The sequence below is a fragment of the Meriones unguiculatus genome, chromosome 15 (assembly GCF_030254825.1).
Source record: "Meriones unguiculatus strain TT.TT164.6M chromosome 15, Bangor_MerUng_6.1, whole genome shotgun sequence".
NCBI classification, from domain to species: Eukaryota; Metazoa; Chordata; class Mammalia; order Rodentia; family Muridae; genus Meriones; species Meriones unguiculatus.
This window is the reverse complement of record NC_083362.1, coordinates 16,568,420-16,581,168: the sequence shown is the minus strand read 5'-3', so window position 1 is coordinate 16,581,168 and position 12,749 is coordinate 16,568,420. Positions and strand designations below refer to the sequence as shown.

Genomic DNA, 12,749 nt, shown 5'->3' with positions numbered 1-12,749 from the left:
ATTAAGTGGGGCCATTTCAGGGGTACCTGCCTCAAGGTTATTGTGAAAAACAATGAAGTTTGGAAAGGCTCTGGAAGAGATGTGAAGCAGAGGGAATAGAGAACAAGTGACCAGGAAGGACTGGAAGTCGGGGGCATTGTCCCCCGTCAGCATGGAACCAGAGCTGTGAGGCTGCTTCTGTGTGACTGGATCTCTTGGCAACAGTTCCTGTGTTAGTTTTGGAGTCGGAGCATGCGTTTTGAACAGCCAGTGAGAGCAGAGAAGATATGTTACTCTATTTAAACCTGTAAGAGTTGCTCTTTGTCCCTAACCTTTCACAAAAGGAAAGGTCATCGTCCTTCTGGGAAGCTGGTGTGAGTATTGGCATCAACAAAGTTGCTGCCTAAAAATGATTCTGTTTTAACTCCACAAGATGCCAAAGCAGTGCCAGAGGAAGCCAGAAGGATTGGATGGGAGACTCAGAAGCTCAGAATTTCAGGATTCTGAGCTGGGCTCCTGACTCCACATCCCTGTGACATGTAGCATGCAAGAGTGGCAATCGTACGGAGATTGCAGTGCCTTCCCCCAGAGTCCTGTTGTTGTGATAGTGGTGTCTAAGCAAGATCCAAGGTCTGCACAGGGGGCATGTCAGCTTCCATTTCCTGATAGGTCTGAGAAAGGCACTTGTCCCTTCCCACTTCCCATCATGGGAGTACCTTTTCTGCCCGTTGCCCATCCCTGGCCACTCAGTTCTAAAGTTCAGCCTGGTCATCCTAGCTGCTCATAGATAAAAGAATTGTGTATTCAGAGACCAATGAGAAAGGCCAAAGCGTGCTGGAAGTGTGGTCAGAGTTGAGAATGACCAAGGGGGGCTAGAAGAGGATTCTGTGGTTAAACTGAGTACCAGTTCTCAAAGTCTCTGAATTAAGCTCAAATCTGGGAGCCTTTAGAAACAGAGATTTTGACACATGTCCCCATCTTGGAGATTTCTGATTCTGTCTGTCTAGGGAACAGAACCTGGACACTTAATAATAATTTAAATAATTATTTGATATAATTTATTTAAAATAAAAATCTAGAAAAACCTTTCCTTTTGAAACTAGAAACTAGTACATTACCTCCATTTAAAAATGAGAATTAGCATAAGTGAGTTAGCATAAACTCACCTAGTAAGTCTGTTTCTGAGTCCCAGAAGGTATCATGTCAACTGTTCTGGTTCCCAGAGTTCCAAACTTGCAGGAATTGACTCTGTTATGAGTAGACGAGCCTCTTTTTTTTCTATGGGTATATTTGCACTTACATTTTCTTGTATTTGCTGTGTATTTATAATGAGATGACAAGCATGTGTTTCAGGAGCCTTGTCACTGAGTGTAGAGTGGGCTGGCATGTTCCGGCTGCTGGCTGCGAGTTTAACTGCTAACCCTCTCAGTCAGCATGCCTCGTCATCCTCGCTTCCGTGAACTGGCTTCTCTTGAACTTTCTCTCTTCCCTTTACTATCACACACTTCCGGTGAAGATTCGTTAAAGGTTTGAAATCTGGGTAACACAAACACCGCCTAAGTATACTAAGCAGGAAAGTCCAGGGCATCACAAAAGGATAGCTCCTCAAGGAAAGGGGAGTCTTGGTAGAGAGGGTGCGGAAAGACACCATGACCAAGGCAAATTACAAAAAGAAAGCATTTAACTGGGGCTTGCTTGCAGTTTCAGAGATTTGGTCCATGATCATCGTGGCAGGAAGCATGGGAGCAGGCAAGCAGGTAGACATGGATGGCCCTGGAGCAGTGAGATGAGAGCTTACGTGTTGAGACAGCCACATAGAAAGGGGGGCTAACTAGAAATGGGGTGGGTTTTTGAAACCTCCAAGCTTCCCCCCAGTGACAACCTTTTCCAGCAAAGCCACACCTCCTAATCCTTCCCAAACTGCTCCACCAGCTGAGGAACAAGCATTCAAACATATGAGCCAGTGGGGGCCATTGTCATTCAGGTCCTACAACTCCCATGGGAAGACAGTTCATGAGTCATGGAGTTCTGAAGGCTGCCCTGCAAATTACTTTTGGAACAGAAGGAACCAGAGGCAAGTCCATTCAGAATTCAGCTTGGAGATTGTGCCAATCAGCTTTAATGCTTTGAAAAACAATGCGTGGCCCAGATTTTGTCAACTTACTCCATTGCTATTTATGTTTTGACATTTTCATTTAATTTGCACATATTACTTTATTCTCTGTAAATCTTTTTACTGTGTTCTTGCAAACACTTAACCAAACATTTCAAAACCAATGCCGCTTTTAATGTGAAACTTTCCGTCCGTCCTTGTTTACCCCTCCACCAGCACTCTCCCCACCCCTGTTCTTATAAATGACACTTTGAGGGTTTTGTTTTCCCTTTTTTTTTTATAAGGATTGATTGGTGCTTCATTGATCTCCCTGGCTTCTGAAAAGGTGAAAATTGAAGGGGTGGGATGTCCTTTGTTGTTCATATCTAAGAACAACTGCTCACCTTCCCCTAACATCTGTTATCTGAGCTTATTGATCAAACTAAGAACTGTTAGCGGGCCTTTTAATGAGTGTCCTGAAAAATGAATTTTTATTGGTTACTTTCTGTCTTGGGACTTGAAACGAAGTGTGAGATCTTCTAAAGTTTTTCTCACTGCCAGAATACAGTGAAGATGAATGTTATGTGGGTTACTAAATACTCTTCTAAAAGTGTAAATTCCTGAAGAACATGAACAGTGTAAAGAAATCGTTCTACAGCTATTTGTCTGTGCCTTACTATATGAACACCTCTGAAGTTCTATAAGGAGGCTGTGGCCCAGGCTGTCCTTGGAGACTCTGGTCAGAGTGAGGGCTTATCTCGTGCTGACTCTTAGCATGGAAATAAGAAGAGAGAGATACTCCTGGAGGTGTTGAGGGCTGCCCTTTCCTACCTTCTACAGAGGTGTAGTAACCAATGAATTAGCAAGCTCCTAGGAGTGCTAAAGCCAGGTCCTCAGCGACCATTGCTCTCACACTGTAAGAGAGAGTGCTTTGCAGGGACTTTCCTCCAGATGCAAACTTGCTAATATTATATAATTACACTGAGTTTGTTAACCATCATGAAGGCTGTTGTGACATAAAGTGAGTTCATCTGTGAAGAGTATTATATTTCTTGCCTGGCACGCAGCCTGTAGTCAACATGCTGTCCCTGTCACTATGGCCTTTGACGACTGAGGGACTCTTCAGGACTCCAACCCAGCTCACTGCGTTTACTGAAACTTTATGGTTCTTCAAAACCTTATGACTGACTGGTTTATTCAGCCAGACCTCACTTGATGCAGCTTTCTCTGACCCCAGGCTTGTCTGAGCATTTCGTTGTGTAAACCAGTTCATCCTTCCTCACACTGCCATCAGTTTGCAGAAATAGCCTCCCAGCCCAGCTCTCTGGATGTTGGATCTTATCTCAGGAAGTGACTTTTATAATGGACTTTTGACTGTTGACCACCCAACCAGTGAATAACCCGACCTCAGTCATTCACCCTCAGATGTGAGCTAGCCTATTTCGCAAAGACAGTTCCCTAACAGCACTTTGTGGAGTTTCCATAGGTTACACATCCCCCCCCCCACACACACACAGACACCCCTCCTTCTCTGAAGTCCTGCTTTTAATATGTTAGTTAGTGGATTTTCTAAAACTTATTTCAGCATATGTTTACTTTCCTGAAGCATATCTTATACCTACTTGAATTTACAAAATTTCCTGAATGTGTATTCAAGTTATTTCACAGTTTCCCTACTGTTTTTGATTAATTTTATTTTATTGAAAACAATTTCATAGAATATATTCTGGTCATGCTTTCTCCTCCCCCAACTCCTCCCAGATACTCCTCGTCTCCGCAGTCATTCAAGAACGTCATACCCATTTTAATTCTCTCTCTTTCTTTCTCTATCTTGGGAGAACACTAAATCAGAAGCTATATATAAGTAAAAGACAATAAGATTTAAAATTTTTCCCAAACTAAGTAATAGGAGCCCAAAGTCTACAAAGTCTATGGCAGAGGCTTAGTTGGGGCAGTCATTTGCCAGTGTTTATTCATGCCCTCCCCAGAGTGGCTAGTTCCAAGAAGTGCCTTAAGGAGTCTCAAGCCTACCCAAACAAGGCAAGTGAGATTAAAGTTTTACAAAACACCATTGCGTTCATGCTATATTGGCCAACAGCTCCTGGACATGGGCCTGCCATGTCCATGTGTGGTAGTAAACCCAATGAGGCTCTTTTGGAGAAAGCTAACTTTCCCTTTGCAAGTGGGTGTCAGTTACAGATAGCTTCCTGGTTAGGGGTGGAGCTTGTGTCAACACCCCCGCTCTCCTTGTGGAACGTCATCCTACTGGAACCTGTTGCAGGTCCTGTGCACGCTGCCACAGTGTCTGTGAGGTCATGTGTGTGTCAGTCCTCTTGTGTCTGGAGATGATCTTTTCTTAGAGTCAGACTTTCCCTCTGGTTCCTACACCCGGTCTGCATAGACCCTGAGCTCTGAGGGGAGGGAATCTTCCACTCTCTGCACACTGTCCAGTTGTGGGTCTCTGTATTAGTTCCCATCTACTGCAGGAGGAAGCTTCTCTGATGATGGCTGAGCAAGACACTGATCTATGAATATGGCAGGATGTCATTAGGAGCCATTTTATTGCTATGTTCCTTTAGTGGAACAGTAGTTTTATGAATTTATGAATAGGAATTTAAATGAAACTCGACTTTATGCTCAAGGAAATGTATAAGTAGTGTCTTCAGCAATAGGGCTATCCCTTGGTTGGTGGAGGGCAACCTGGAGCCTCGACAGCTGCCCATGATGTGTGGGGTTTTCCAGAAAGTCAACTAGAAGGAACCCATCCTAGCAAGAAAGATGTACTTGGTGGTGAGATTTACTAGTTGGGGCATTCTCTTCCCTGTCATTTGATGCTGCCATTTAGGTTTCTTTCATATATATATGTTTCATATATATATATAAATTATAATATTTCTAACATATATATGTATATGGAATCTTCCACAGAAAAAGTGGCTTTTATGAATGGTCCAGAGAGTTAAAATGCCACATGTTTTACGTTAGTAGAAACAAATGCTTCTAGGAGAGTTTGAATAAGAGACCATCTAATCTGTGAATCTGCACATAGACAGTTTGGGGGCTTTGACCTATAACTGTAGATATATAATCTGACAGTTATCTTATCCTTTAGGTAAAAAGTTATAATGTCAGTGTGGAAATTTATGAATAGGAATTTCATTTGTATTAACTTACAGTGTTTATAAAGTAATCACCTATTTTTACTGGATACTTTCTTTAAAAACACAGGTAGCTGACGTGCCAAGGGCATCCTATGTAAAAACCTGGACCACATCCTGACTGCATTATTTCATTTCGTCTTCATTTTAGAGGAAAAAGACCTGGTTTTATTGAACATAGCGGGAGACAGAGTTCAGCTGACAGAACTCCACCCTAGGCTCTGAGGCCCTATCCTTTGAGGCTCTGTGTGACCACTGCAGACAATGGTCTGGAGTCATCCACAGGGTGGACTCATGCAGGAAGTAGGCCAACATTAGTTCTGTTTTGTAGACAAATTGATGCTTATAGTAAGTGACTGCTCAGGTGCCGCGGCTGGTTCAGGACTGAGTTCTCTTCGTTGTTCGTACGATGACCTCTGTATGATTAGTGCCGGGTTTTCCGTGTGCTTGTGAGGTGTGTGTCAGGGCACAGCATTATGTTGAGGTTTTACTAGACTCCCTTATCATCTATATATAGATTTAAAGTGTCTGCATGTGTCACAGTCCCTTGACAACTCAGATTCCTAAATTGCCATTTTTCTCTCCCTTCAAACAAACCTTGGAATGTCACTGAAAAAATACTCGTGCAAAGCATCATAACATATGCTCTCCCAGGTCAGACGCTGAGGTGAGGACAGTTTTAAACTACTCAGGCCCCTTAGTTTCAAATCCAATGCGGATGCTGGCAGCTAGTCAGAATAAATATCTGGAACACATCAAGTTTGTCCTCCAGCGAAGATGCCCATAAGCTTGAGCATGCCATTTCTCTGGCTGGAGAGAGAAGCACATTGTGTTTATCACAGAATCAGTATCTAGCAACACACGGCTTTCCTTCAGATACCTATACTTATACAGGTTCCAGTGATTTTCAATTTACTTTGCTTATCCTCAAAAATGTCTTTATACTTTCATTTTATTGTGTGTGTGTATCTGTGTGTGTATCTGTGATTATATGTGAGTGTGTACAGAAGCCACAGTCTGCATGTAGAAGTTAGAAGAAGCGTTGGTTTTCACCTTTCTGCCTTGTTTGAGGCAGGCTAACTGGCCTGTGAGCGTCCAGAGGCTGTGCCGTCTCCATCTTTCATTTTCTGGTAGGGCTGCCAGGGTTACAGATGCTTGCACTACGCCTCTGGCTTTTGTGTAGGTTCTCATTTTGTGAAGGACTGACTCATCACCAAGCCTGCCCAGCAAGTCCTTTTTCTCACCGAGTCATCTCCCCAGACTTTACACTTTAGAAAACAAAATATGTTAAGATGGTTCTAACTTCAAATATCCCCAAATCTCAATCATTCCTAGCATTGCTATTTAAATGGATACAAGAGAGTTTATTGCAGTGAATAAATAAATAAATGTATGTTTCTTCTCATCACTGACTGGTTATGTTTAGTGTTTTACTCATTGCCCAGGAGGATTTCTGTAACGTGAACTTAAATGATATATCAAGTTAATAAATATGGGCTGACATGGCATAACTAATTCAATTTAAATGTCTCTTGTATATAAACAATGAAGTAACACATTTCAGATTAAAAATATCGGTGCAGCTCATGAAAAGTGGTATTCCATAGAGAAGCATCTTTTGGTGGTAAAGCTAATATCATGTCATTACTTGACCAAATTGGAAGTAAATATAGGTGTGTTTTAACCAATAGATATGTGTGTAAAAAACTATTTTATTTGAGGCTACTTTGATAAAACATGATTTGATATTAACATGTGGGCAAAAAGAAATCTAACCCTTTAGGGATCAGAGGGGAAACAAAGGCAGTAAGTTACTTAAGCAGGACCTTTGAGGTCAACTTGTGTGGGATAGAGATGACTGGGCCTGATGAATGTGGACCCTTCAAAGAGATAAGTTGATCGGATCTCATCATGGAATAAATGTGCAGACATCAACCGCTGTGAGGCGTGCTGTGAACATTCACTTGAATTCTTACGTGGTGTGTTGGTGTTCTCACTGCAGGTGGCTAAAGGCTATTCAGATGAGGCAGCCCTAATCCTCCACAGGAAGGGGTTTGACTGCCAGTTCTCCAGTCCAGGCTTGGGGCTGTCCTGTTCGACCACTCAGGGAAAGGTAAGTGAAGAGTGTGTTTTCACTAGTCAAGATAGTGTGCTTTGAAATCCTCACTTCCTGAAGATAATACAGCACAGTTCAGTGCCTCGAACTCATTTGCCCACCCTTTCCTGCATGCCAGCTGAAGAGGCCTCATCTTCGGAAGACACCTGTTGCACCTGAAGTTTTGATCTTGCGAGCTTGAACATGCATGGCTGGAGTCCACACTTGGCAGTCAGCCTTCCAGTTGTCTCGGTGGTCTTCCATTTTGAGACCGCAGAGCTCTTTACATCTTCTGTTCATTTTCAACTCCTCCGGGCCATGCATGCTCGCATACCATGTATTTCACCCCTGGTAGTTTAAAACCCATATGTCACAAAGGCCAGGACAGGTTTTAAAATAATTCCCAGAGGCATCTGTGCAGGGGTCAAGTCAGTTGATTCATTTGGAGAAATAAATGAGCATCTGGGTCTCCTGATTGATCCAGATTTGTGTGTGTGTCAACACTGTGGCGATCAGACAGCTCTTTAGCCTACACCCTGCTGGCTGGTTGCCTGTTCTTGATTTTTCTCCTCAAGTTGGTCTCCTGGCAGTTCATTAGCCTCTTCTTGGAAGGAACATCCAGTTCGCCACCTCCAAGTGAGCCATGACTCAAAGCAGCTAGCTGGCTGGTCCCAGTGCATAGCCAGGTCTGCCCACCCAGCGGCCTGGCAAAGCCAGCTTTCTGCCAGAACTCCATAGGGACATGACAGGACAGATTCAAGCACTCTTGTCCCCATCTATAGATCAGAACACATGCAAAGGCCTGAGAAGAATGTCGACTTGAATGAATGGTCTTTACCCACTTTTCCTGTGTGTGTTTTACATTGTATTTCCATTCTATTGGAGATGATCTGAGTATACATAAGGAAACTTCTAGTATTAAGAGGGATAGTGGAGGCATATTATTCCAAGAGACACTTCAGGATAATCTGGCAAGGTGAAGAATGTATTTTCCCAATGACCCTGTAAATGGAGGCCAGTCATATGACAAGCCATTGTTAATGTGAGACTCTCTGGAAATGTCGAGGTGGTTGGTTTAAAACCTCCATTATTAGGGATAAATATCCATCAAAAGAATCTGATGATTTTCAAGTCCATGGGACTATTGGGATTTGTTGGCTCGTAATGTCCACTCTTGTATTGAAAATATCCACATGTAATACTAAAAGAAATGCAAGGGAATGGCCCACAGTCACGTGTCTCTCCAGGGATAGCTTATGTATTCCAGGATGTCCTTTCTCCTTCCTGTTCTTTTTTTCTTCCTCTAACCTATCTATCTCTATCTGTCTGTCTATCTATCTAGCTATCTAGCTATCTATCTATCACAATTTGTTCACTTTATATCCCGGCTGTAGCACCCCCACAGGGAGAGGTAATCAAAGAGCTGGCCACTGAATTCATGCCAGAGAAAGCCCCTGCTCCCCTTACTAGGGAACCCACTTGGAGAGTGAGTCTGTGGGCTACATCTGTGCAGGGGTTCTAGGTCCTCATCACGCATGGTCCTTGGTTGGGGTATCTGCATCTGCAGGGCTCTCTTGGCCCAGAGTTTTTGGTTCTGTTGCTTTCCTTGTGGAGCTCCTGTCCCCTCCAGGTCTTTTTATCTCCTCCTTTTTTCATAAGATTCCCTGCACTCCGCCCAAAGTTTGGCTATGAGTCTCAGCCTCTGCTTTGCTACCCCAATCAGTAGAGTCAGAGACCCTCTGTGGTGGGCTCCTGTCTTATTTCCTGTCTTCTACTTCCATAGTCTATCCTGTTTGCTCTTCTGGATGAGGATTGAGCTTCTTCCCTAGGGTTCTCCTCCTTGTTTAGCTCCCTTAGGACTATAGATTTTAATATGTTAATCTTGTATGTCTAACACTCACTTATAAGTGAGTATATACCATGAGTGTCTTTCTTCGTCTTAAAAGGGAACTCCAGCATATAAACGTATTCCCTCCTGTGCTTTTCTTAAACTGACTTTATAGATGTGCTACCAGCCTCCTCTCGGGGCTTACCTGAATGTGCAAATCTTGTCACTTGCCTTTTTAGATGTCAGTTCCGAAGGTTTTCAACCAGTTTGCTGTGGAAAGTCTGATCCCCTCCTCACTGTCCTTGATGCACACGCCTCCAGAAGCCCGGAATATGACTGAGATCAAGTTGAGTCCCATGGAAATCAGCACATTCCGAATCCGCCTGCGGTGAACCTCACTTTGAGATCTGAGTGGAGAACCTCTGGCGTTGTCACCGTCCTTGGTTTAACGTGCAATAACTAAGCACATTACTTTAGCTTCTGGCTACTGTGAGAACATGAGTTCTGTGATTTTTTTTTTTAAACCAGTCTAGTAAGAAGAAAAAAAAGAAGAAAAAGCCATGCTTTCCAAAAGGTTTCATTTTCAAAGTTTGTCCCACAACTACCATTATCAGTGTGAATAGATTTAATGAGGAAAATGAGGAAATATTGAAAGACAACCCCTCAACAGACTGTATCTCAGGTTAAATGCTAACTAATTAGGTTTGCACTGAGGGTTGTAAAGAGACTCTTAGAAGGGTTCATGTTTCTGATCATTCGTTTTATAAAACTACCCATTTGACCTAAATGGAAAACAAAATCAGAAGTTGGTAGATAGTAGCTTAACGACCAAAATAGTTATCATTGATCATTGGTACAAATTTAAATTTTTTGTGTAGTAAAATGTGTGGAAAAGTGCAATCCCTCAACCCTTACGATAAAGGTAGTTGATTTCATACTCTTCCCCAATGAACTTCTTGACTACCCATACATTTAAAAAAAAAACAAAAAAACAAAAACTGGTTTTTTTAGTCATTCGCCAGTAGAAGAAGAGGCATATTTTCATTACTTGACAACGTGGGATAGGTGCAATTTATTCCATTGTCACTAAAACGGACGAAGCGACTCCATTTTAGGTACCACAAGGTGTTTTTTAAACAGCTCATTTGAATACAGGTATTCCAAGGCGGGGTTTTCTATTTTTAAATTACCATATCAAAAATAAATGTGCCTTATTTTTTTACAAGTCTTGGTAAATCTTTTGGTGTCCACATTACTGTTTGGGAAGGGGGAGGTGCTGGGAGGGTGGGTCAGGGGCGGGTACTTTCTATGACACATAAATTATGTAACTTTTCCTTGATAATGCTGGCCACATTCTGATCTGTTTCATTAAATTTGTGGTGGTGTTACTCTAAACATTTTGACTATTTGAATGTACTGAGATGTCAGAAAAACAAAACAAGGAGAAAAATATTGCTAATTAAAATATGCTGCTGCCAAGGAAACTGCAACTTGAAGCAAGGAGTTTCTAACACGAGATCCAAATACTGTTTGCATTTCACAGTAGTTAACCATATTAAAGAGAGAATGCTTTAAAATAGACTGTCTTACAGTCCACTGTGTGTAGCTCATCTTGATGTTTCTCACTAAAGAATATGTTCCAAACTTCGTGTGTGATAAACTCAGCGTGTCGTTCTAGCCCGTGTGCCATCACAGAACGTTTGAGTTAAGTTGGGGTCATTGTTTCTTTAATATAATAATGGTATTTAATTTCAGTACAGAAAGAAATCTCTGGCTCTTCACGCTTTCAAAAAGTTCTCTTCAGTGTCTTAACCTAATTTAGCATTATTTGACTTTACACTTCCATTTACCTCTTGTCATTCCAGTACCCTTACAGGGAAGATCATTCCTGTCTCAGCATTTATTCTGACAGTCATCTCCTACACTCACTGTTCTGTTGAGTTCATACCAGAGTTGACAAGAATACCGCAAGGGTATCATTTCATGCAATAAGCATCTGACGTACATTCCCTCCCTCATTCGTCAGGGAATAAGCAGCTAACGTACAGCAGAGCGCTTCCTTCTGTAGACCTTATGGACATTAGCTCGGATGGCCGAGCGCAGGTCCCAGGGAGGTGATTAGTATTCCTGATGTATTTTATGTGGGAACCTTCCTGTGGATGGCCACCGTGTTCTCTGATCAAGTGGCTTAATCACTGCAGAAATTCTGATGGGACAAAATGAGAACTACTGCAGGAACAGTGGATCTGCCCTGGGTTGCTGCCACCAGCCACTTACTCACAGGTAAAGCAGAAATTCCACTCAACCAGCAAGCGTCTGCTCTTTAGAGTGATTTTCAGACTACAACATCAGGGAAATGAAGAGAGCGTGTTTTTGCTTTGGGTAATGGTCAAGAACTAACTAAATAATTCAGTTTCTCTGGCACACATGAACAGCCAGCCACATTTCAGTCATGACCTCTGGTCTGTTTGGTTAGGTTTTATTACATGTATCATCATAGATGGTCAGTGGACCGAGTAATTGTTTCACTGCTCTCTCCCTACATTTTAAAATTTTAATTTTGTTTGGAGGTGCGTTGTTCAAATATCAGACTTCTTGTTTTCTAAAGATATTGATTTAAATAAAATGATGTAAGATGTTATAAAACATTGTAATTATCTTCCTGTGTCTTTGTACTTGTGCTGAAATGTTTTCACAGTTCTTGTCTAGAAGAAAAATGTTTACTTTGATTTTGATTATTTTGCTCATTGAAATCAACAGGTTTTGATATTTTTCTCAGAAGATTTTTATAACTTTTTGGGAATATGTAATATAAGATCTCTAATAAAATATAATCTTACCATGTGCGTTGTCTTCTAGAGTAGTTCTTAATCCTATTTGTAAACAGGCCTATTAACACATTTATATCAAAGAAGTTGGGTAGAAGTTCTTGGCTCCTTCATGAGAAAATCATCTTTCTTCAGCCCAGTTTTAGTAAGAAAAGGGGGTTCTGTGAACAGGAGGTAGATGAATATTAGCAAGTTTCACGTCTGTGTTTGAAGCACCTTTTTTGTGGATTGGGGTCTGGAGAAAATTCCAGCAGGTGGATGCCTGGATCCTTCCTTTAGCTGGTTGGGTAAAGAAGACTTTGGTAGGATTCCATACATGGAAAGAGCAGGACAGACCAGGAAATGGAGGTAAATCAGCACATAGAGCTAAGAAAGTCCTTGTAAATTGATCCAGAAAAAAAAGCTGGTAGGAAGAAAGAATTCATGCTGCCCCCGCCCTGTCCGGGCCAGCACACAGCTGCAAGGGCTGAGGAGTGACTGCAGAAAGCTCCCGCAGGTGAGGGTGAAGGACACTGGCCTGAAGGTGCTTGCTAACGGGAAACACTAGTTTATTTTGGGTGACATGCAGTAGAGAAATGTAAACATGTATTTCCCTGGGACTTAATGAAAACTACGTCATTGGCTCTGTAAGTTTTGATTATCAACATGTTACATAAATTTTAATATTAAACCTGGCAAAGAAAAGGTGGTTTAGGTGAGTATGTGCTCATAACGCATCCTACAAAATGTTAATTTGAAAAGAGGCAATTCTGGTTTTGAGTGGTTGGAT

General features: G+C 42.0%; 1 protein-coding gene across 2 annotated transcripts in view; it reads left to right on the top strand.

The window, feature by feature from the left end:
* The window catches only part of Man2a1 (mannosidase alpha class 2A member 1), a 154,694-nt gene extending 142,698 nt beyond the window's left edge, over positions 1 to 11,996 (top strand). For both annotated transcript variants that reach the window (XM_021643630.2, XM_021643631.2), the window contains 2 exons: positions 7,232 to 7,342; positions 9,392 to 11,996. In XM_021643630.2, coding sequence (XP_021499305.1) covers positions 7,232 to 7,342; positions 9,392 to 9,544 — 264 coding nt within the window. In that variant the 3' untranslated portion in view covers positions 9,545 to 11,996. The remainder of the gene's footprint in view (positions 1 to 7,231; positions 7,343 to 9,391) is intronic.
* Positions 11,997 to 12,749: the final 753 nt, after the last annotated feature.